The sequence below is a fragment of the Centruroides sculpturatus genome, unplaced genomic scaffold (genome assembly GCF_000671375.1).
Source record: "Centruroides sculpturatus isolate CEXI.00-Female unplaced genomic scaffold, Cexi_2.0 scaffold356, whole genome shotgun sequence".
In the NCBI taxonomy this organism is placed as follows: Eukaryota; Metazoa; Arthropoda; class Arachnida; order Scorpiones; family Buthidae; genus Centruroides; species Centruroides sculpturatus.
This window is the reverse complement of record NW_019384626.1, coordinates 467,661-493,201: the sequence shown is the minus strand read 5'-3', so window position 1 is coordinate 493,201 and position 25,541 is coordinate 467,661. Positions and strand designations below refer to the sequence as shown.

Genomic DNA, 25,541 nt, shown 5'->3' with positions numbered 1-25,541 from the left:
ATAAAAACTAATTTTTGTATTTTTTTTTATTGAAATTAATAATAAGCTAAATTCTATATATATTTTTAAAATATGATTTCTAAAAATTTCTATAAATTAGTAAGTTGGGTACAAAACAAATAATGTCAGCACAGTAAAAAGTAAAAAAGCATTTACATACTAACAAAAAAGCATAGACAGCCATATGAAAATTTTAAAATCTGATTTTTTATAAATTAACAGTTACACTTTTCTGCATTAACAAACAACATTCATGTATCTGTTTAAACTATTATTATTCTATAACATAACAAAAAAGGAATTTTGGAATTACCACTAAAAGTACAAATTATATTTTACCAAATCTTACTTCTACTTGTGAAATTCTTACAACTTAATATCTAAATTTTAAATTAATCTCTTTGAAAAACAGAAAATAAAATTTAATTCTCATCTAAATAATATTTTTTCAATTAAAAAAAATTACCAAAGTGCAGTCTTGGTAATCTGACATATGTAAGGCTGGACAATGTCAGATTAAGGAGATTACCAGATTACCAGATTATTGAAAGATGAATTCAATGGCAAAACAAATTTAATAGTGTAGAATCAACTGATGATAATGCAGCAAAATAGAAGTATGATTACTTATCATTGTTGGTGGATTCTCACTAAATTTAATGAGAAATTTAGTAGATCATCAAGTACTTTTGATAGAAAATTTCAGAGAATTAACTTTTATATTTATACAATAATTTGTTATAACATATTGTACATTTTTTGATCAGCTTAAAATGACAAGCCTAACAATCTTTAGTATCATGTTCAAGCTCAGATTTGATATCATGCCACATTTACTATGAAGGAGTTCAAACTCAGTGAGAACTGAAGTTTGAACTAGTGGAAAACTTTTATAACTTGGCAACAATGCTGATAATATCAGAGTTGACTAGTGTTGCATTACTGGATATAGCAAACTAATGAATGGCTGGATTACCGAGATTATACCATACATAAAATCTAACAATTTTAAAAATTTAATGTCTGTGTTATATTTTTATATATACACACATACCTTCATGCCTTTTCCCTTTCAGGTTGGGAGTGAATGAGCTGCTTCTACACTGCTCGATTCAAACATACCTATCTCACTTCTTACATGCTCATTGAGGCCTTTCGTACACATTTATGCTGACTTTGACCATGCATATTCACAATGTTCTTTGCAATCAAAGCATCATGCACACCATCTATCCATCTCTTCAGTGGATGGCCCCTGGGTTGCCTGCCACACACTACACCAGCATATGCACCCTTTAACAGTCATTCATTGCTCATATACTCCATGTGTCTAAACCACCTCAGCAACCTCCCTTGTGACCACTCACTCGTTTTTGCATTCCACACAACTCTGCCAGGAGGCCTAGTATGTGGGTTAGCAATCACCTCAGCTCTCATTTTCTGTTTTTTTCTGGTGTTAAAGCCTTCCAGTCACTGATATATTTTTATTATGATTTCATTATTTTTCCTCTCTATGGAGAACAAATTAATCCATTATAATTAATATATTTGTAATATAATTTGTTAATGCTGCAAGATCCAAACTTATGGAAGCAAACCTTGCACCAGAGTTCATTAAAAAAAATCAAACTAGAAATGCTAGTACTGGACTTTCCAACTATAAAACAAAAAATATATTACAACAATAATTATTATGAAGCTCAAATAATACAATTTTAACTTACTAATTACAACAAAATTGATTATTAGCAAAAACTATAAATTACAAATTATTCAAACTCACAAACACTTGTGAGGTAGTAAGAGAAAATTATTGATTTATTTTTGAATATTAAAGTATTTTAGAAATATTTTAGCTTGAAATGTATTCTTGAAGAAAAGCATTTTCTAAGATTTCTCTAATTTTTATGTATACTTCAAAATGTGATGCTATAATATTTGAATTGTAGAAATGGAGAAAATTGAAGTTCATTCACATTATGACAGAATTCATGATTAAAATTGGATAACAATATGCAGGGTCTGTACAGGTAATTCCATCCGTAATTCCCTGACATTTCCTGATTTTCCATGACCAATAACAGCATTATTCCTTGACTTATTAACATCACTGCATTTCCTCTTTCCATTACGCAATATTTGGCCAAGTCTATTTAATCCCATTTTGTACACAATTATATAAATTTTTGAATTAAAATACACTTTATTCATTTACAAAAAATGGAAAACTTTACATAAAATCGATTATGTAATTAGCTACATCATTTCTACAGCATACAAAAGAAAAAAAAAACACACTTAATTTGTAAATTTTACTTAAAAAAAGAAAAAGACTCACATCACATCATAAAATTGAATTTTCTTAAAGCAAAGATGTGGGAATTTCAAAATAATTTAAACAGAAGAAATCACACACTCCATGAGAAGGAGAAATTGCTTATCACATGCTATTTTGGTCCAACATGGTCATTACATATCTTCCCACCTGTTCCCAAAATTTACAGTGGGAGGGCAGAGTTTTGGTAGGAAAGTGGATCATTGTTGATGGTGTTTTTGAAAACCTGACTTTAACTCTATGGTGATAGTTTGATATACTTCTAAAAAATGTGGAATTTTGAAATTCCGTGGGCCATCCATCCAAAGACAAAAATTTGCAGTTTGAGACAAGATATATCACAGACATCAATACATCAAAATTGAGAGAATTATTATCTCCACATGCTATATGTAGCCAGCAGCAAAGAATACAACAAATAAAAATACATAAATTGCATGAGATCTACCAAACATTGCAAAATGTCCCATACACAATATCGTTAAGCCGACTGACAGTTCTTTGCCCCTTCCACAACATTAATTGACTGTAATGAGTTAATCAAATGTCATGCAGGTCAAAAAAATTAAGAGGGTTGTGTATGGGGGACAATTGCAATTGATTAAGGCATGAATCTGTGTTTGTGTTATTAGAAAAAGGATAAGGTGTGAACGAATAAAGTCTTGGTGGTAATCAAGTCCCAAGTCAATATCTATCACTTCAAGAGGTGGCGCACTCGGGTTTGTTATGCTCTCTATTTAATATGCATTGTTCGGCATTAGTTGTTTTAAGCTTTTCTGATTCCTTTAAAATTTTTCTTTCCAATAATATGTGTCTCTTACATTTCTGTTCATATTTCCTTTGCAATTTCTTCGACATTTGTGAAAATTTTCTTCAACCCACACAGTTATCAACTTAACTTTACAAATTATATTTTATCGGTTATTATTGCTAAATATTATTGTAGATCCTGTTGTTCTGTACAAATCGACACAAATTTCAATGTCAACGTCCTAGCGCTTTGCCATCCAAAGTTTTGCTGCCCAAACACCTCACCATTTTCGGTGTTCACACGCAATCATTACCCCTCCACACATAGCTGCAAACCCCCACTAACCACCATTTTAAATACGGAGGACATAACCCTCCTATTCAACAAAATTTAAATTGTTAGATCATCATTTATAGTTTACGAGATATAAGTGCGACAAATCTTGCAATTTGTTTGGTCACTCATTTTCATAACCTCTCTACACTGAACTGAATTTAAAGACTGGTTCAGATCCTTTTTGATCTGAATGTGCAAGAGTGACAGACAGTTTCTGTAGTATTTGTGAATTCCCTGACTTTCCAGGTCTGTAAGGACCCTGAATATGATATGCTCACCATCTTAACATCAATTTTCACAGAAAACAAGTGCTTTACAATTGTGTACAGCTTAAATTTTATTTCAATTGAATACACTTTTAACTAAAGAAAGAATTTAAGCAAAGAAAGAATTTAACTAAATGAAGATAAAATAAGAATATCATGAACAATATGAAAAACTTATCCCTATTTATTAAAACCATACTTTAGGTATGTTTTTTCCATCATCATCTTTCTTTGCTTAATTTTTGTGACTGAAATTAATGTTATAATTAATAGCAGTTTAAATATGCACACTCCTAACATGTTTTAAACAATCATTTATTTAACATTACAATTCTTATAATGAATTTCACTTACCAATTGCACAATATATTCTTATGTGAATTGTTAGCTTTATTCAACCTTGCCATTGAGCAATATAGAACTATACCTTGTCATAACACAAACCAACCTTTACTGAAAATTTGGCAATCTTAAAGTATCATTATCTGATCATCTTTGATATTAAGTAAAATCTGATATTTGACACCACAGTCTGTAAGCAGAAAACTTTTATAACAACAATCTATCAAAGATAGAACAACAAAATGTTTAAAAAATAAAGATTAGACAAAATTAAAAGGAGTAACATAAAGACAAATAAAAGTGAAAATCTTTCTGAAACATATTTCAAGACTTATTGATATATTAAGACAGAACATTTCTGTTAACATTCACTAAAAGCTGGAGATGACTTCATGAAATTTAGTATCAACATAGAGGAGAGAATAGATATAACCTGAAAAAAATTTAAAAACCAAAGAAACAACAAAAAAAAAGAAAAAGAAAGAAATAATAACCAAAACAAATATTACTTAGATTTTACAATTAACAAAAAGTGCAATAACTGTAAATGCCATTTGCAACCATCCTATACTACAGTCAAATTCAAATAACTTGTTGAAAATTTTAAAACAATTTGAATAAATTGTTCTTTATTAATATTAAAATACTATAAAATGTTTAAGTAGAATAATATCTGTTTTAATAAACTAATTGTAGAAATTCATTTCCATAAATGAAATAATTTTAATATTTAAAATTTATTACCAGGTAAGATAACTGTTCTGACTCTCTTCCAGATAGATCACATTGAGCTGCTACATTAAGAATAAGATTAATGGAACTGTACAATTTTTTATACTCCAAAACATCAGCAGTTCCAAGAATAAAACTGCAAGCCTGAAATATATTAAAAAATAAAAATTAATTACTTCATTTAAAATTACTAATAAACAACAATAATTTGTTTACTATTGTGAAGAAACTATAAATTCTCCTGTCAAGCATGATAGAATATTTTTTATGAGAAAATAGAAATTGAAGAATAGAGAAGAGCTTCAAGTTGAGCTTGATGTTGTGATGCTGTTTCTGCAGCCCTTGACAAAGCCATTTTTACTCAATGTTCCTCAAGTCAGACTTCACTGCCTTCACGGGTTTCAGTTCTTATTCTTTTAAATCTAGAAGTTACCTGATCAATTTTACCCTTACACTTTCCCTTGGGCATTTTTTTTTTTTTTTTGACAAAATAGCAAGTCTTTTTAATTCCACATTGATAAAACAAAAATGAATTGTATGTACTGTACATTAGTTAGATTAGTGATACCACTTTCTAAATATGACTCTCTAGATTGTTACTTCCGATTGAATAATAGAATGTCACATGGTCACTATGAAAAGATTTTTTAAAAATTTGTTATAAAAGTGACACAATACAGCTATCTTTTTTTAAAGTTTAAATTTAATGAAGTAAGTTTAAAATACACCATTTGCCAAAATATTTTAAAATGCAACTTAAAAGAAATTCCCTCTTTGAGTATGAATGTCACATAATCACTGACATCACTGCAACATTGGTTGGTTGGTTGTGGTTTCTTGGCACAAGGGCCACAAAGACCAAGCTGTGCCACGCCAAATGGTTAGTTTCCGAACTCAAGACTGCAACATAGTGTGATCATCAATCCAAAATCAATAAAACGTTTATTCTATAGCTAATATTTCAACAAAATAAGTAGCCTATACTTTCCATCAGAACATCTTGAATAAAATTCTTATTTATTCACTTAACTGAATTCTCCATTGAATGTAATAAATAATAATAAAAATATAATTAAATTAACAATGTAAGTAAAACATTACTTACAAATCCATCCAACTTTGGGGAATCTTGATTATTAATTTCAACAGACATGAGATTATAAAATCTTGGTTTTACAGTAGAACCTAGAAAAAAGTATTCATAATTATATAATCTTAAATTTAATATGAAGCAATGTATCCTCAAAATGTTAAGTATGACAAAAAGTAAAATAAATAAATAAACCATCAGATACACTCAACAACATAAACTTAATTATCCAAATGGTTTGCAAAAAATAAATGAATAAAAACGAAACATAGAACAATGTACAATACATGCCACAGAGTATAATACACAGAGACCAAACTCTCCATATAACAGGAAATCACTAAGTCATTTGTCAACTGTAGTACTGTGAAACTAGGCCATGTACAGTACAGTACATATATAACATAATGTTAGATTTTAAGTAAATTAATGTAACTTCAAATACAATAAGTGCATTACTGTATTTTTAGTTCATGCAGAATACAAAAATGAATGAGTTTCTAGATTATCTGAAATTATGTTTATCCAAAAGATCACTGGTCCTATCAAGTTCAGACAATCAGCTTTCCAATGTATTTCAAAATTAATAATTGAGTTAATCTAATATCATAATTTGTAGACAATTTGAATGTATTTAATAATTTGATATGAGTGTTTGTGATTTTTATTTAGTATGCAAATAGGCATTGTGTGTCATTAAAAGCATTATGCAACAAAATGTTACAGATTAATTCAAATATTATATTGATACATGTATACAGATTGAATATATTTTATTAACTGATATATAAAATATAAAAGACAAACAAATCTAATTTTTTTCTCAATACAATGTCCATCAATTGTAATGCATTGATGTTAACATACAGTAGAATGATACATTTTTTTTGCACTGTTTACAAATGCAATGTTGATACAACTAGGTTTAATTCTGTATTAGTTTACAAAATGCATTTGTGTTTTAAAGCATACTTAATTTTATTTAAAATAACCACAAATAAATATTTAAAATTATTAACCTATTAAAACCCGAATGCTTTTGATCATCTCTCTATAACTAACTGATGTTAAAACATCATAAAATCATTGTTTTATCAAAATAAAATGCAAGAAAATTTACTAACAATGCTTAAATATAATAAATTATGTTTACTTTTGCTGTAAAAATAATTTTACAGCAAAATCGTTTTAAAAAAAATCGTTTTCTTCATAGTGTAGAGATGGGTATCTAATGGTAAATACAACAGAAACGCTCTTGTAATTACATCAGAAATTTATAATTTTGACAAAACAATGAAAATATTATGGTATAAATACAGGGTCTTCATAAAATAATATAAATTTTTGAAATCCTAGAGTTAATATCTGAGATATTAGAAATATGTTTCAGTGTCTTCAAAAACTCAAGAAGTTTTTTGGTATACATGGTATTGAGTAAAGTAACATTATGGTGGCACTGTTGTGTCTTCCACTGTGATCTTCTAGTAGAAAGGGCAATATGTGATCTGGTTCTACAAAACTAAATCTGTTGTTACTATTCAACAAAATTTTTATTGTGAGGTATGGCAGTAAAGTGTCTTCAGATAAGAACGTTCATCAGTAGTTTCAATATTTTAAAGATATGGAGCATTTTAAAAGTGAAACTGCCTGAAAGGCCATACATATCAGAAGATAAAATAAAATCAATCAGTTTCCTGTGAACAAGGTCCACAAAAGTCTTAGCACAACACATTTTGGAAATATGGGTTTCTATGACTACCATGTGGTATACAAAGACCCTTCCCTACTTCAGTAATCATGTTCACATGATTTCAGACTGTACATTTTCTAATAAGTGAATTGGTAGGGATGGTTTGATTGCTTGGCCATCTTGGAGTCCAAACATAACACTATATGTTCCCACACAAAACAAATAAAGAATATGGTGTAGGCAGAGCAGATTAGCAGTCCTGACCATCTGAGAGAGAATAACCAACCACTAACAATCACATTCAATATGTTGGCAGAGACATGGGAAGAGATACAATATTACTTAGTATTTGCAAGGCCCTGAAGAGCATATCAAAATGTAATTTAAAAAAACTTCAAGTTATGTTCTTTCATTTCAAATTGTAATTCAAGTGACACTTTTTATTTATCATTTATTAAAATGTGTATGAAATCCTGGAGTTATTCTGTGAATACTTTACACTTCATATCAGTTTTATATCCTAAACCAGACCAAAAACAGGGCAGATACCTAAACCACCATTATATGTTAATATATATTATCTATACCAGTATATCAGAAATGTTTCTATATGACATTACTACTACTGCTTTCTGTAATACAACATGTATATTGTTAGGATCTAATGTTTCAACTTTTATGTAGTATATGCAGTATGACATCTGTGGAAAAAAAATATTTTTGTAAAAAAAATTAGGACACAGAAGACAAGTACTTTATATAATAAAGTTTATGATTTCTATATATATATATATTTATTGATACTCTTCGGTGCAGATAACTTAATTATTATAAATGTTTGGATATACTTATGAAATATTGTTTATTATGAATATGATATGTTGCTTGTTGTAATGAATTGTTTTTTTAATATAATTTTTATATCTATCATAGAATACTCTATTTGTGTGTGTGTGAGTGTTAAATAAATGTATCATATCTATGATAGTAGTTCATCTGTGATGACAGTTTGCATTTTGATATTATGTTTTATTATAATAGGCATGATATATATGACATGTCTAGAAAATGTTGTAAGTATAATGTAAGTATAATGAAGGTAATTAATCACTATCATTACCTTCTGTCTATCTATCAATTTTTTATTGAAATATAGTTTTCATTAGTTTCTATAATTTTCTCTCTCAAAGCATGGACTTCAAACTATTTTAAGAGTAAAAGTTATTGAAAAATACTGTATTATCATCACATAATTTAAAATATAATTTAAAAATAACTAATTTATTTAACATTTGTTATATATGTACCAATTTCTATTTGTAAAAAATATTTTTTAATATAATTTGCTTTTGCTTAGGTTACAGTGACTGACCATTATGGTTATCAGTGTACTTGTAATAGACTGAAGTTGTAATGATTATAGAAAGAACTTATTTAGTATTGTGTGATTTCTCAGACTAAAAACTTATTTTACTCATTTCACATAAAACAAAAAAAATTGTAAAAAAATTAATAATTATATTGCTATAAACAAAATCAAATTTAGTTTATTGTTTTACATAATACTGATAAATAAATAATTTGAAGTTACTAAACTAAATAACAATTTAAAATATTTAATTAATTTGTAACATATTGGCTAAAGACAAATTAGCTGTTATTTAATTTAATAATAATAAGACAGTTGTAAGTCAACAGCAGAATGAAAATTATAAATTTTTTTTTCATTTCATTTCTTAATGTTAGTATTTTATATTGATATTAATATGCAGTTTTATTATTTTATGAAATAATAAAAGAAACACAGGCATACCTCATTAAAACAGTGTGCTAGGTTCCAAACCACTGCCATAAAGTAAGTATTACTTTGAAACAAAATATATCCTTTTTTTCACTTGCCAGTGCTTATAAAAGCCTAAAATCATTTGTACTATTATAGTGCTATTTAAAAAGACACAAAAGTAAAAAATAATATACAGAAAAATGTGAAAAGCCCTTTTAAGAGCAAAGCAAGTGCCAAAAATAATAAACATGAACATAAATGAAAAGTGCCATATTTGGAAATGCCTTAAAATGAGGTATGCCTGTATTAGGAAATTGTACTTTAAGGAAAGAAGAAAATATCATCAGTAATATTATATTTATAGAAATTATATATTATTAATGATTTTATTAATTAAATTTAAATTGAATACTTTGAATATAATATACATGAATACATTTCTTTAAATTATATAAAAATATTTTTTTACAATTCTGTAGAGCAACAAACATGCCAGAATTATTACATGTAATTTTAAATACATTTAATTTACTCAAAACTTACTTTGAAGTTCATCACTTGACAGATTTTTAACATAGTTATCTTCCACATCTTTACAAGAGAAATAAGTTTTACACATTCTTTTTGTATTATCTTTTTCTGAAGATATGCTCAGATTTTGAATAGTAAATAAATTTTTTTGAATCTGTAAAAGTTAGTTTAATATATTTTAAAATATTTAAATTTAAATATATCTAAAACTGAACAAAGAACAACTTGATATTACTTAAAATTTATAACAAAATAAAGCAATATTGAAAATTTACTTAAAAAACTCAAAATTAATTTTAAAAATTAAATAATAAAATGAATATTTGTTTAATAAAAAATTGTTATAAAGACCTACATCTATAATGAAAAATTCAAATAAACAATTCTTATTAAAATTACATGTACTAAGAATATTAATTTAGTTATGTTTTATTTTATTTGATTATGAAACATCCATCATTTACTTGTTCAATTAGGGATGGTGGAGCATCATAAAGATTCTTCATCATATATTCAAACAACAACAGTAATCTTGCTAAATACAATATTTGAAAATCTTTCATGCAACTGAAAAAATAAAAATAAATATATACATACACACACAATTTAGTATTAAACTAAACAATACAAAAAAATATGGATATCTGCCTGAAAATATTTAAATGTTAATTTTAAAGCACAATTAATTTTTACACTTTCCTAAACAGTAATATTAGTATGACATATTACCAGTAAGATATGTCTATCCTACCGATAATATCCAAACAGCATTATGATCTAAGCTATTTTTCAAAGTTTGTTCAAACTATTTTGAAGAAATTCACAAATGTCAGAATTTATTTAAACATCCATTATCATCATGCATTATCTACACTTGTATTATAATATTTTGAGTGTGGCCTATATATTATATATCATATCATTGAATAGTGTATTTTATGGTACGTAAAAATATCCGTCATGCATTATTTAATGGTTTAATTAAAAATAACAATGTTCATAAACTGACTTATACAAAGCCCAGAATTTTATTCAAATAGAAAAGTTAAGAACATTAGAAAAGAGATTGCTCAAAACATTAAAGGCTGTTTTATAGTCCAATGGCAGCAAGGAACTGCTACACTAAATTCACTAAATTCTGTTAAGTTTGATTTGCTATCACTCTGCCACTTATTAATTCAACACTTGATAAAAGATAAAATCATAATTATTTATTGTTATTGTACACTGCAACATACAAATAATTTTCTAGTGAATATGTGAAATTTATTACAATTCATAAATATAATACACAGTATACAGTAGGTTTTATCAATCTAAAAAAATCCAAATAGACAGATTTACTACTATACCTAGTATGTATATTTTTATATTTTAGGATTAGGCAAGATAAAAAAAACTGTCATCGATTTTTTGAACTTATCAAACTATATAAACTGTCTTTTGTACTAGTTGCTCCTCATTGAACTTAATCAAATAAATTGGCAGAATGAATAATACTAACTTCCATTATGAATTGAAACTAACAATTGTATGCTTAAATTATTTATACAAAAACATTACATATATAGCCCTCAACATGCATGTAATAATGTCTAATCTCAGTCTTAACCAGCACTTTAAACGCAGTTTTAATTTTTATTTGCTTGCATTACAGCAATTTAAATTGCTTGTCATTTCTTACTTCAATTATATGCTATTTGTTAAAGACAATAAAAGCAAGCAAATAACACTGAATGAATTACTATTAATTAATAATAATAGTAATAATACTGTTCAAGTTTATACATATTTAATTGTTTTTAACATCTTTTTAATATCAGAGTCAAAATACCATAATTTTTATTGAGTTGTAGTTTTATTTACTTATCCTGCTTAATGTTATCAGTCAGATATTGTTACCAATATAGGCAAATCCTAAAATGATTGCAATAGGCAGACTCCACTGTATGTATAATTTCCATCCATAAACAATTTAATTTATTTTTAAAAAATAGCTACAAAATTCATATAAATTTACCTTTGAACTACTACAGCAACATCAATTATTGTTTGGGCTGTCAGCAATAATATATGTTTCTTTTGCATCAATTGAATGTTGTGGAAAAGAAAAAGCATTAATTGAGCATGTTCAACGTTAATATCTGTAAAACACAAAAATTTTTAATAATTTATTTATATTAATTTCTTTTAAAAATTTTGTAACAATTACATTCTTACATTCTTCAATTGCATAAATATATTTAAAAAATAGAAAAAAAATTTTTTGAAAATATAAACATTTGCATGTAAGGTAATAGGATATTTTCTTTACACTGACTATTACAACATAGTATAAAAAGTCCTCACTTATCATTTTTCCATTATAATGTCATTGAAAAAAAAAACAATTTACATTTACAATCATTTACAATTACTGTTGTTGAATTCTCTTTAAAACAGTAAAATTGATTCTGTGAGGTAGGAAATAAATGCTTTATGTTGCAAACATGATCCTATTAGATTAGTATTAACTAAATTATATCTCACTTATATAATTTAACCTATGGTAAAATTGGTTTCAATATAAGTCATTTTGATTAATGTCACTGTTTCCAAAAAAACTGTCAATGATATTAAGTGAGGATTTGCAGTACTATAATAGTAGTATAATAGTTCATATATTTCTAATTTTGTTTCAAAAGAAAATTATATGGTAATTTAAAAAAAAAACTTATGAACTGTTTGATCTATGACTTTTTCCAAAGTTTGAGAAATTTTAAGACAAAGTTTTGATTAAAAGTAACTGTAAATCCTATATTTAATGAAGTGCTTTTATGATAAAGATATTTCACTGAAAACGTTTTGCAAATCTCTTACTTAAAGAATTATATATCTGATTTTTCATTTCATGTTAAAAGTATGTATGTAAATATATTGGGAAAAATACAATTCTATTTATTTAGAAAAGTTAAAAATTTCTTCAATTGAACCAGTTTGCTTACAACAAAAAAATTTTGCAATGAGATAACAAATATTAAAAAATTATTTTAAGAAATAAATATTTGTTAAAGCAATTACTTAAAACTATTTGAAAATATATTTTAAATTTGGCTCGCTAACAAATCAAAATTATTATGTATGTTTGAATATTTTCATTCTGATAAATTTACCTTCTCCTTCTTCAGTAAATTGAGATGTTGATAATATAGCTTTTTTTATTGTGTACAGTAATTTCTGCCATATTAAAACACATGTTTGTTCACTTTCACTTCTCAAATCATCTTTCTCTCTCTGTTGTCTTAACATCAATATCTATTTAAATTTATTATGAATGAAAATTAATTAATAATAAGCATATATAAAAAAATCAAAAATTTAACTTGATTACAAACTTGTGCAAGAACAGAAAGAGTACGAGGATAAACTTGTAACGGCCAAGTTTCCTGATTCCATGGACTTATATTTAACTGAGACAAAAACATATTCTAGAATAAAAAATAAAATCAATATTAGGGCTGTAATATTTACAAATAATAAACAAATAAAAGTTTTATCACTATATTGTTTGTATTTAAGAAAATTATCTATTATGGTAGTAGTTGCAACAATAAACTATTTTATAAGTAACCATTAGAAAAAAATTTCAGGAACTGAAGATTACATTCATGATCATTAAGTTGTGGTTTCTAAGTTTACTTGATTGGAAAATTCAAAAATTTAGTCTATACTATAAATGGACAAAAGTCCATAATACTAAAATAATTTAGTAGTCATAGCAACAATACAGACAAATTTTGGTTTATGGACTAATTTATGCAATCCCATAAGGATCCATTATAGATGAAATATACACACAGTATATATAAATTTTAAGAAAAAATTTTTGACTTGCTTATGTTTGTTCTAATAATACACCTTAATCATAATAATCTTGAAATTATTGATATATTTTTGATTTGATTTATATATTTATTGATTCTTTTCTATCATGACTATTAAAAAAGAAAATAGTTGCAGAATGAAGTATTAAGAAATATAGTGCATGCTCACCAATGTCATGAACTAATTATACGGGGTTGTTCAGATCAGTGGGATTATATATTAAGAAAAAAAAATCAAAAAGAAATAAATTAATTAAAAAAATTTTTTTTACTATATTTGGGACATATATTTATAATAACAATATGTATTAATTTTACAAATCTTTTGTTAGTGGAAAGGGTCCCATAGAAAGAAAATACACTCATTGACAAAAAGTTAGTTACACATCAAGGAGATTCTAGAATCTAAAATCTGAGTTTTGAACACTGAGCTCCTATAAGCCTTTTTTAGAGGATATTGAAATAGAAATTTTAAGACATACCAGTAGTATTTTCTAGTTTGTAACTATATAACTGTAATCATTTACATACCTGTCTGAGACATTGCTGTAAGCCAAGTTTTACAGTAATCAGACAATTCTATCTGGGTAAATAATTTTTTGCCAAAGAGTATGTTGTAGTAGTATCTATCAAACATTGTAATTGCAATCTAAAGAGCATCAAATAAACCTACTAAAAAACAGAAAAACTACAGCCTATCTGAAAGCTCAAAATAAGGATAAAAAATTTAAATAGGCAGGTGCCAGAGTGGTCAGATCCATTGCAAGAGCACTTCCAATACAAACTACTGAGGAGCTCAATTTTGCCTTTATACAAATGGAAGTCACCAATCAAAATGGATTAAATCACTACAAAATGATTATATCACTGCAACTCCTATTTAATGAAATCTAAATGGAAAATATATAAAACATTATTATGCCAACATCATGCTTTTAATATTCTTTTTAATTTAAAACTTTTAAAATATGACATAACAATAACATAAAAAAGTCCTAGCTTGTTAAAATTTAAAATAATATTCTACTTAGAAAAAAATGATTAGAATAACCTAAAGAAGCAAAAGGCTTCAAAAACAACCAGTTAATATGTGACATCTATAATTTTGAGCATTTTAGTTTTGCAAATTTTGCACTTAACAATGTATAATCGTTATTTTTCTCTTTACTTCTAAACCCTTATTTGATACCATACTAATCTTTTCATATATTTCAATTCAAAATTTTATTTTTTACATTGTCAAACATAAAATGCAACATATAGACATACAAAAATAATTTAAATTACTATTTACATTGTCATTGCTTTTACTTTAAAAATAAAAGTAGTGTTTTTCTTTTTCTCTAATATTCTGCATAAAGACATATCCTTATTTTTGAATTTATCTTTAAATCAATGAAACTAAAAGATCTTTTATGGCATCCTTTTGAGAATATATATATATATTTATTTATTTATTTATTTGTTTTTAATTAATTAATTTATTTACTTATTTTGTATGAAGGCTAAAAACTTACTTGTAATGTATCTGGAATCATTTTAGTTGCTAAAACATTGTGAACAAACCGAGACAATGACTGAGAAAATTCATCATACAACTGTCCAACAACTGGTCCAAAATAAATACTTATTGTACCTAAAATTAATTAACAATATAATATAATTATTTTTAGTCTGAAATATAATAAAATACAATTAATGATATAATTGTTTTTTTATAGCTTGATTTATTAATATTAAAATAAATGTGAATACTAAATTGGTAATTTTTAGTATAAAAGAATTAAAATTTCTAACTTAATTTTTTTTCTTAATTTCTGCTCTATGTATATGAGTATATGTATATATGAGTATGTATGTACTCATATACATAAATACAAATGAGAAAAATATCCAATAACCACAAGGGAATAAAATGTTAATAAATGTCAAACATCTGGAATTACAACACTTTCAGCTTGATTAATTTAATATAAATAATCTTATATAAAATGTAAATAAAACGTAAAATAAAACAAATCAAATTACAACTATATACTTACTGATACAGTAGAGCCTCGAAAACTTGGCCTAATGTGGACCGAAGGGTGGCTGAGTTTGTGAAAATGCCAGGGAATGGGGTTAAAAAAATAAGTATGAGTGTTTCCTCAGAAAATACTGTACTGTACTTGTATGTATTGTTTACTTGAGAATACAACAGAGAATAAACTGCCCAAATACCCTTAAACAAAGGAGAAGTATGTCCTTTATGAAGGCATAGAGCCTTTACTACATGAAAATGAAAATTAATGAATACACTGTGTACAGTAATTTACCTGATAAGACAGACCTCAGAAAAATACTTTATGAGGCATAAAGCTGTCTTTATCATGAAAATTAATTAACTAAGGATTTTTTTGCCCTGCCAGGGTGTGGCCGAGTTATCCGGAGTGCCAGGTTATCGAGTGCCGAGTTTTCGAGGCTCTACTGTATAAACAAAATACACTTTTTTCATTTGTAAAAAAAAACCTTCAAATATAAGTATAAAAACTATATATTAGCAAAAAATATTAACATAAATATTTCTTACAATTTTTGTGATAACTCAGAATATATTTTTTTTCTTCTTAATTGAAGTTTTTAGACTATTTACAAAAAATTTAAAATTTTTTTCGAGTCTATCTTTTTAAATCCTTTATACACCACCACAGAAGTAACAGTTTTTTAAAAATTTTGCTTTGAAGAAAAACTTCTAATGAAGAAAACACTTCTAAAACAAGGTAAAAATGGGTAGAAAAGTCCACAAAGTTAAAAAAGATCAAGTACCAGCCTTTTCTTGTAGGTTTTGACACTTTTTACATTAAAACCATAATGAATTCTTCATACCATATTATTTTATGCACTTAAAAGTCACAAAATTGTAATTATATGCAAATCATGTAGATTTCTTGTAACTACCACTAGAGGGCCGGAAGCAGTTTAAAAGTGGATAAAATAATATGGTATGAAGAATTCATTATGGTTTTAATGTAAAAAGTGTCAGAACCTACAAGAAAAGGCTGGCACTTGATCTTTTTTAACTTTGTGGACTTTTCTACCCATTTTTACCTTGTTTTAGAAGTATTTTCTTCATTAGAAGTTTTTCTTCAAAGCAAAATTTTTAAAAAACTGTTACTTCTGTGGTGGTGTATAAAGGATTTAAAAAGATAGACTCGAAAAAAATTTTAAATTTTTTGTAAATAGTCTAAAAACTTCAATTAAGAAGTAAATATTTCTTGCTTATATTTATTAAGGTAACATTATTTACATTTTATGTATATTTAATTTGCTTCAAGAATGATTATTATATTGCATATAGAAAGATAAATTATAATTAGAAATAAATTAAAAATTTTAAATTTAAATAATTAACTTAAAAATTATAATTTAGAACAAATTAGCTCACCAGTATCAGTTCGAGAAGTTTCTTTATCTAAGTCTTTTATTATACCAGCTAAAACTATCATTTGGGATTCTCCCAGACTACATCTGTAATTAAATTATAAACAATTTGAATTTAATGTAATGAATTTTATTTTTTGAATTAATATAACTAAATTATGTTAACTGAAATTAAATAAAAACATTGATTAAATCATTGTAAACTTAAATTCAATCAGCATGACTTTAAATATACACATGTAATAATATTCAGAAAATACAAAAACTAATTTCATTATTCAATAAGCAGATTACAAAATTAGGTATTTTAGCAAATGTTTCATTCACTTCTGTACTTATATTATTTTAGTTTTATTTGTCTAAATTATGTATGTCTTATGCATACTACATTAACAGTTCAAAGATTACTGTATTGACTTATTTATAACTATTAAAACTGGGGAAATAGTGAAAATATAATTTAAAATAATTTTAGACACCTTTTAGTAATATAATAAATTGTATTTTCTCAATGAATAATGAAATATTTGCATTAAAAACAATTTCAAATATATTAGTAAAAATAACAATGCCTTTAAATAAAACCATACATGGAAAACATTGACTTTCTGAAAAAAATAAAATAAGAAAAATAAGTTATACTAATTTTGTGAAAAATTTTTGGAGATAGGAATTCTTATACCATTCTTTAAATTAAATTTAATCAATTACACAAATTTATCAAAAGCTGAAACTGATTTTGAGTGAACTGAATTATTTCTATCAAAGTATATAAATCACAAATTACATTACATAAACAGAAAATCTATTATAGCAAATAAAAATTTTAACATAAATGAATATTAAAAAAATAATTTTATTCCATTTTCATTGAAATGTCATCATTAAATTCATCACTAAAATTTAGAAAATTTTACAACACAGATGTGCTTCGTATGAAAACAGTACACAGAAAATGTAACAAATAACAAATTTAAATGACAACCAAGATCCATGAGTTCTNGATTTCTCAGACTAAAAACTTATTTTACTCATTTCACATAAAACAAAAAAAATTGTAAAAAAATTAATAATTATATTGCTATAAACAAAATCAAATTTAGTTTATTGTTTTACATAATACTGATAAATAAATAATTTGAAGTTACTAAACTAAATAACAATTTAAAATATTTAATTAATTTGTAACATATTGGCTAAAGACAAATTAGCTGTTATTTAATTTAATAATAATAAGACAGTTGTAAGTCAACAGCAGAATGAAAATTATAAATTTTTTTTTCATTTCATTTCTTAATGTTAGTATTTTATATTGATATTAATATGCAGTTTTATTATTTTATGAAATAATAAAAGAAACACAGGCATACCTCATTAAAACAGTGTGCTAGGTTCCAAACCACTGCCATAAAGTAAGTATTACTTTGAAACAAAATATATCCTTTTTTTCACTTGCCAGTGCTTATAAAAGCCTAAAATCATTTGTACTATTATAGTGCTATTTAAAAAGACACAAAAGTAAAAAATAATATACAGAAAAATGTGAAAAGCCCTTTTAAGAGCAAGGCAAGTGCCAAAAATAATAAACATGAACATAAATGAAAAGTGCCATATTTGGAAATGCCTTAAAATGAGGTATGCCTGTATTAGGAAATTGTACTTTAAGGAAAGAAGAAAATATCATCAGTAATATTATATTTATAGAAATTATATATTATTAATGATTTTATTAATTAAATTTAAATTGAATACTTTGAATATAATATACATGAATACATTTCTTTAAATTATATAAAAATATTTTTTTACAATTCTGTAGAGCAACAAACATGCCAGAATTATTACATGTAATTTTAAATACATTTAATTTACTCAAAACTTACTTTGAAGTTCATCACTTGACAGATTTTTAACATAGTTATCTTCCACATCTTTACAAGAGAAATAAGTTTTACACATTCTTTTTGTATTATCTTTTTCTGAAGATATGCTCAGATTTTGAATAGTAAATAAATTTTTTTGAATCTGTAAAAGTTAGTTTAATATATTTTAAAATATTTAAATTTAAATATATCTAAAACTGAACAAAGAACAACTTGATATTACTTAAAATTTATAACAAAATAAAGCAATATTGAAAATTTACTTAAAAAACTCAAAATTAATTTTAAAAATTAAATAATAAAATGAATATTTGTTTAATAAAAAATTGTTATAAAGACCTACATCTATAATGAAAAATTCAAATAAACAATTCTTATTAAAATTACATGTACTAAGAATATTAATTTAGTTATGTTTTATTTTATTTGATTATGAAACATCCATCATTTACTTGTTCAATTAGGGATGGTGGAGCATCATAAAGATTCTTCATCATATATTCAAACAACAACAGTAATCTTGCTAAATACAATATTTGAAAATCTTTCATGCAACTGAAAAAATAAAAATAAATATATACATACACACACAATTTAGTATTAAACTAAACAATACAAAAAAATATGGATATCTGCCTGAAAATATTTAAATGTTAATTTTAAAGCACAATTAATTTTTACACTTTCCTAAACAGTAATATTAGTATGACATATTACCAGTAAGATATGTCTATCCTACCGATAATATCCAAACAGCATTATGATCTAAGCTATTTTTCAAAGTTTGTTCAAACTATTTTGAAGAAATTCACAAATGTCAGAATTTATTTAAACATCCATTATCATCATGCATTATCTACACTTGTATTATAATATTTTGAGTGTGGCCTATATATTATATATCATATCATTGAATAGTGTATTTTATGGTACGTAAAAATATCCGTCATGCATTATTTAATGGTTTAATTAAAAATAACAATGTTCATAAACTGACTTATACAAAGCCCAGAATTTTATTCAAATAGAAAAGTTAAGAACATTAGAAAAGAGATTGCTCAAAACATTAAAGGCTGTTTTATAGTCCAATGGCAGCAAGGAACTGCTACACTAAATTCACTAAATTCTGTTAAGTTTGATTTGCTATCACTCTGCCACTTATTAATTCAACACTTGATAAAAGATAAAATCATAATTATTTATTGTTATTGTACACTGCAACATACAAATAATTTTCTAGTGAATATGTGAAATTTATTACAATTCATAAATATAATACACAGTATACAGTAGGTTTTATCAATCTAAAAAAATCCAAATAGACAGATTTACTACTATACCTAGTATGTATATTTTTATATTTTAGGATTAGGCAAGATAAAAAAACTGTCATCGATTTTTTGAACTTATCAAACTATATAAACTGTCTTTTGTACTAGTTGCTCCTCATTGAACTTAATCAAATAAATTGGCAGAATGAATAATACTAACTTCCATTATGAATTGAAACTAACAATTGTATGCTTAAATTATTTATACAAAAACATTACATATATAGCCCTCAACATGCATGTAATAATGTCTAATCTCAGTCTTAACCAGCACTTTAAACGCAGTTTTAATTTTTATTTGCTTGCATTACAGCAATTTAAATTGCTTGTCATTTCTTACTTCAATTATATGCTATTTGTTAAAGACAATAAAAGCAAGCAAATAACACTGAATGAATTACTATTAATTAATAATAATAGTAATAATACTGTTCAAGTTTATACATATTTAATTGTTTTTAACATCTTTTTAATATCAGAGTCAAAATACCATAATTTTTANATTAATGATATAATTGTTTTTTTATAGCTTGATTTATTAATATTAAAATAAATGTGAATACTAAATTGGTAATTTTTAGTATAAAAGAATTAAAATTTCTAACTTAATTTTTTTTCTTAATTTCTGCTCTATGTATATGAGTATATGTATATATGAGTATGTATGTACTCATATACATAAATACAAATGAGAAAAATATCCAATAACCACAAGGGAATAAAATGTTAATAAATGTCAAACATCTGGAATTACAACACTTTCAGCTTGATTAATTTAATATAAATAATCTTATATAAAATGTAAATAAAACGTAAAATAAAACAAATCAAATATTTCTGCCATATTAAAACACATGTTTGTTCACTTTCACTTCTCAAATCATCTTTCTCTCTCTGTTGTCTTAACATCAATATCTATTTAAATTTATTATGAATGAAAATTAATTAATAATAATAGTAATAATACTGTTCAAGTTTATACATATTTAATTGTTTTTAACATCTTTTTAATATCAGAGTCAAAATACCATAATTTTTATTGAGTTGTAGTTTTATTTACTTATCCTGCTTAATGTTATCAGTCAGATATTGTTACCAATATAGGCAAATCCTAAAATGATTGCAATAGGCAGACTCCACTGTATGTATAATTTCCATCCATAAACAATTTAATTTATTTTTAAAAAATAGCTACAAAATTCATATAAATTTACCTTTGAACTACTACAGCAACATCAATTATTGTTTGGGCTGTCAGCAATAATATATGTTTCTTTTGCATCAATTGAATGTTGTGGAAAAGAAAAAGCATTAATTGAGCATGTTCAACGTTAATATCTGTAAAACACAAAAATTTTTAATAATTTATTTATATTAATTTCTTTTAAAAATTTTGTAACAATTACATTCTTANAATTGAGCATGTTCAACGTTAATATCTGTAAAACACAAAAATTTTTAATAATTTATTTATATTAATTTCTTTTAAAAATTTTGTAACAATTACATTCTTACATTCTTCAATTGCATAAATATATTTAAAAAATAGAAAAAAAATTTTTTGAAAATATAAACATTTGCATGTAAGGTAATAGGATATTTTCTTTACACTGACTATTACAACATAGTATAAAAAGTCCTCACTTATCATTTTTCCATTATAATGTCATTGAAAAAAAAAACAATTTACATTTACAATCATTTACAATTACTGTTGTTGAATTCTCTTTAAAACAGTAAAATTGATTCTGTGAGGTAGGAAATAAATGCTTTATGTTGCAAACATGATCCTATTAGATTAGTATTAACTAAATTATATCTCACTTATATAATTTAACCTATGGTAAAATTGGTTTCAATATAAGTCATTTTGATTAATGTCACTGTTTCCAAAAAAACTGTCAATGATATTAAGTGAGGATTTGCAGTACTATAATAGTAGTATAATAGTTCATATATTTCTAATTTTGTTTCAAAAGAAAATTATATGGTAATTTAAAAAAAAAACTTATGAACTGTTTGATCTATGACTTTTTCCAAAGTTTGAGAAATTTTAAGACAAAGTTTTGATTAAAAGTAACTGTAAATCCTATATTTAATGAAGTGCTTTTATGATAAAGATATTTCACTGAAAACGTTTTGCAAATCTCTTACTTAAAGAATTATATATCTGATTTTTCATTTCATGTTAAAAGTATGTATGTAAATATATTGGGAAAAATACAATTCTATTTATTTAGAAAAGTTAAAAATTTCTTCAATTGAACCAGTTTGCTTACAACAAAAAAATTTTGCAATGAGATAACAAATATTAAAAAATTATTTTAAGAAATAAATATTTGTTAAAGCAATTACTTAAAACTATTTGAAAATATATTTTAAATTTGGCTCGCTAACAAATCAAAATTATTATGTATGTTTGAATATTTTCATTCTGATAAATTTACCTTCTCCTTCTTCAGTAAATTGAGATGTTGATAATATAGCTTTTTTTATTGTGTACAGTAATTTCTGCCATATTAAAACACATGTTTGTTCACTTTCACTTCTCAAATCATCTTTCTCTCTCTGTTGTCTTAACATCAATATCTATTTAAATTTATTATGAATGAAAATTAATTAATAATAAGCATATATAAAAAAATCAAAAATTTAACTTGATTACAAACTTGTGCAAGAACAGAAAGAGTACGAGGATAAACTTGTAACGGCCAAGTTTCCTGATTCCATGGACTTATATTTAACTGAGACAAAAACATATTCTAGAATAAAAAATAAAATCAATATTAGGGCTGTAATATTTACAAATAATAAACAAATAAAAGTTTTATCACTATATTGTTTGTATTTAAGAAAATTATCTATTATGGTAGTAGTTGCAACAATAAACTATTTTATAAGTAACCATTAGAAAAAAATTTCAGGAACTGAAGATTACATTCATGATCATTAAGTTGTGGTTTCTAAGTTTACTTGATTGGAAAATTCAAAAATTTAGTCTATACTATAAATGGACAAAAGTCCATAATACTAAAATAATTTAGTAGTCATAGCAACAATACAGACAAATTTTGGTTTATGGACTAATTTATGCAATCCCATAAGGATCCATTATAGATGAAATATACACACAGTATATATAAATTTTAAGAAAAAATTTTTGACTTGCTTATGTTTGTTCTAATAATACACCTTAATCATAATAATCTTGAAATTATTGATATATTTTTGATTTGATTTATATATTTATTGATTCTTTTCTATCATGACTATTAAAAAAGAAAATAGTTGCAGAATGAAGTATTAAGAAATATAGTGCATGCTCACCAATGTCATGAACTAATTATACGGGGTTGTTCAGATCAGTGGGATTATATATTAAGAAAAAAAAATCAAAAAGAAATAAATTAATTAAAAAAATTTTTTTTACTATATTTGGGACATATATTTATAATAACAATATGTATTAATTTTACAAATCTTTTGTTAGTGGAAAGGGTCCCATAGAAAGAAAATACACTCATTGACAAAAAGTTAGTTACACATCAAGGAGATTCTAGAATCTAAAATCTGAGTTTTGAACACTGAGCTCCTATAAGCCTTTTTTAGAGGATATTGAAATAGAAATTTTAAGACATACCAGTAGTATTTTCTAGTTTGTAACTATATAACTGTAATCATTTACATACCTGTCTGAGACATTGCTGTAAGCCAAGTTTTACAGTAATCAGACAATTCTATCTGGGTAAATAATTTTTTGCCAAAGAGTATGTTGTAGTAGTATCTATCAAACATTGTAATTGCAATCTAAAGAGCATCAAATAAACCTACTAAAAAACAGAAAAACTACAGCCTATCTGAAAGCTCAAAATAAGGATAAAAAATTTAAATAGGCAGGTGCCAGAGTGGTCAGATCCATTGCAAGAGCACTTCCAATACAAACTACTGAGGAGCTCAATTTTGCCTTTATACAAATGGAAGTCACCAATCAAAATGGATTAAATCACTACAAAATGATTATATCACTGCAACTCCTATTTAATGAAATCTAAATGGAAAATATATAAAACATTATTATGCCAACATCATGCTTTTAATATTCTTTTTAATTTAAAACTTTTAAAATATGACATAACAATAACATAAAAAAGTCCTAGCTTGTTAAAATTTAAAATAATATTCTACTTAGAAAAAAATGATTAGAATAACCTAAAGAAGCAAAAGGCTTCAAAAACAACCAGTTAATATGTGACATCTATAATTTTGAGCATTTTAGTTTTGCAAATTTTGCACTTAACAATGTATAATCGTTATTTTTCTCTTTACTTCTAAACCCTTATTTGATACCATACTAATCTTTTCATATATTTCAATTCAAAATTTTATTTTTTACATTGTCAAACATAAAATGCAACATATAGACATACAAAAATAATTTAAATTACTATTTACATTGTCATTGCTTTTACTTTAAAAATAAAAGTAGTGTTTTTCTTTTTCTCTAATATTCTGCATAAAGACATATCCTTATTTTTGAATTTATCTTTAAATCAATGAAACTAAAAGATCTTTTATGGCATCCTTTTGAGAATATATATATATATTTATTTATTTATTTATTTGTTTTTAATTGTTTATTGCAACTTGGTTATCATTGTGGATAATAATAATAATTCGATTGTATAATAGTAATAATATAGAGGAAAATTATATAAATGAATTTTGTATATAGACTTAAAAACTAAGATATGTCTTACAAACAGACAAACGAACAGATGCAATCAAACGGTTATTATATAAAGTAGTTTTTACTTACTCTACTAAAAATTATTTTGCTTATCTCTTCTATTAATAAAATAATATATCTAGGTGATTAAATTTATTCTATTAATTTATATACGATTATTATACAACTGCATTACATAATAATTATTAATTTATCTCTCATATACAGAATAGCCCAAAAGTCAATTAACCGTATTTGTGATTATCAATTATAAATTTAAATCAAATCAAGGCTTTTTTCTTTTACAAAATTGATTTAAAATATTTGGCAATAATGCAATTTAGTCTTTACAATTTTTAACTGATTTTAGGACTTCCCCCGTGTAATAGAAGATAAGTATCTAATACACGTTACTGAGTAAATAAACATCATTTCAGCACCAAAAATTGCATATTTTTAAAA

General features: G+C 25.0%; 2 protein-coding genes across 2 annotated transcripts in view; both read right to left on the bottom strand.

Moving 5' to 3' along the window:
• The window catches only part of LOC111625635 (E3 ubiquitin-protein ligase UBR4-like), a gene marked incomplete at its 3' end in the record, with an annotated part of 184,449 nt that overhangs the window by 123,453 nt on the left and 35,455 nt on the right, over nucleotides 1-25,541 (bottom strand). The window contains exons 15-22 of the mRNA XM_023368838.1: nucleotides 15,237-15,355; nucleotides 13,231-13,323; nucleotides 13,009-13,150; nucleotides 11,877-12,000; nucleotides 10,321-10,423; nucleotides 9,869-10,010; nucleotides 5,868-5,947; nucleotides 4,775-4,906 (exon numbers count right to left, since the gene is read on the bottom strand). Coding sequence (XP_023224606.1) covers nucleotides 4,775-4,906; nucleotides 5,868-5,947; nucleotides 9,869-10,010; nucleotides 10,321-10,423; nucleotides 11,877-12,000; nucleotides 13,009-13,150; nucleotides 13,231-13,323; nucleotides 15,237-15,355 — 935 coding nt within the window. The remainder of the gene's footprint in view (nucleotides 1-4,774; nucleotides 4,907-5,867; nucleotides 5,948-9,868; nucleotides 10,011-10,320; nucleotides 10,424-11,876; nucleotides 12,001-13,008; nucleotides 13,151-13,230; nucleotides 13,324-15,236; nucleotides 15,356-25,541) is intronic.
• On the bottom strand, nucleotides 18,982-23,141 carry LOC111625629 (protein purity of essence-like). Its single transcript, XM_023368833.1, has 5 exons — nucleotides 23,023-23,141; nucleotides 22,801-22,942; nucleotides 21,568-21,691; nucleotides 19,475-19,577; nucleotides 18,982-19,164 (listed from the first exon to the last, which is right to left on the bottom strand). Exons 1-5 carry the CDS (start codon nucleotides 23,110-23,112, stop codon nucleotides 19,012-19,014), a joined length of 612 nt encoding a protein of 203 aa, XP_023224601.1. The 5' UTR covers nucleotides 23,113-23,141; the 3' UTR covers nucleotides 18,982-19,011.

Excerpts from the sequence above, each read along its gene's own strand:
- LOC111625629 (XM_023368833.1), bottom strand. The coding sequence starts at position 23,112 with ATGTTTTTGTCTCAGTTAAATATAAGTCCATGGAATCAGGAAACTTGG. Across the intron at positions 19,578-21,567 it reads GTTGCTGTAGTAGTTCAAAG|TTGCATGAAAGATTTTCAAA; the intron begins GTAAATTTATAT and ends TTATTTTTTCAG. Across the intron at positions 19,165-19,474 it reads CACCATCCCTAATTGAACAA|ATTCAAAAAAATTTATTTAC; the intron begins GTAAATGATGGA and ends TAACTTTTACAG.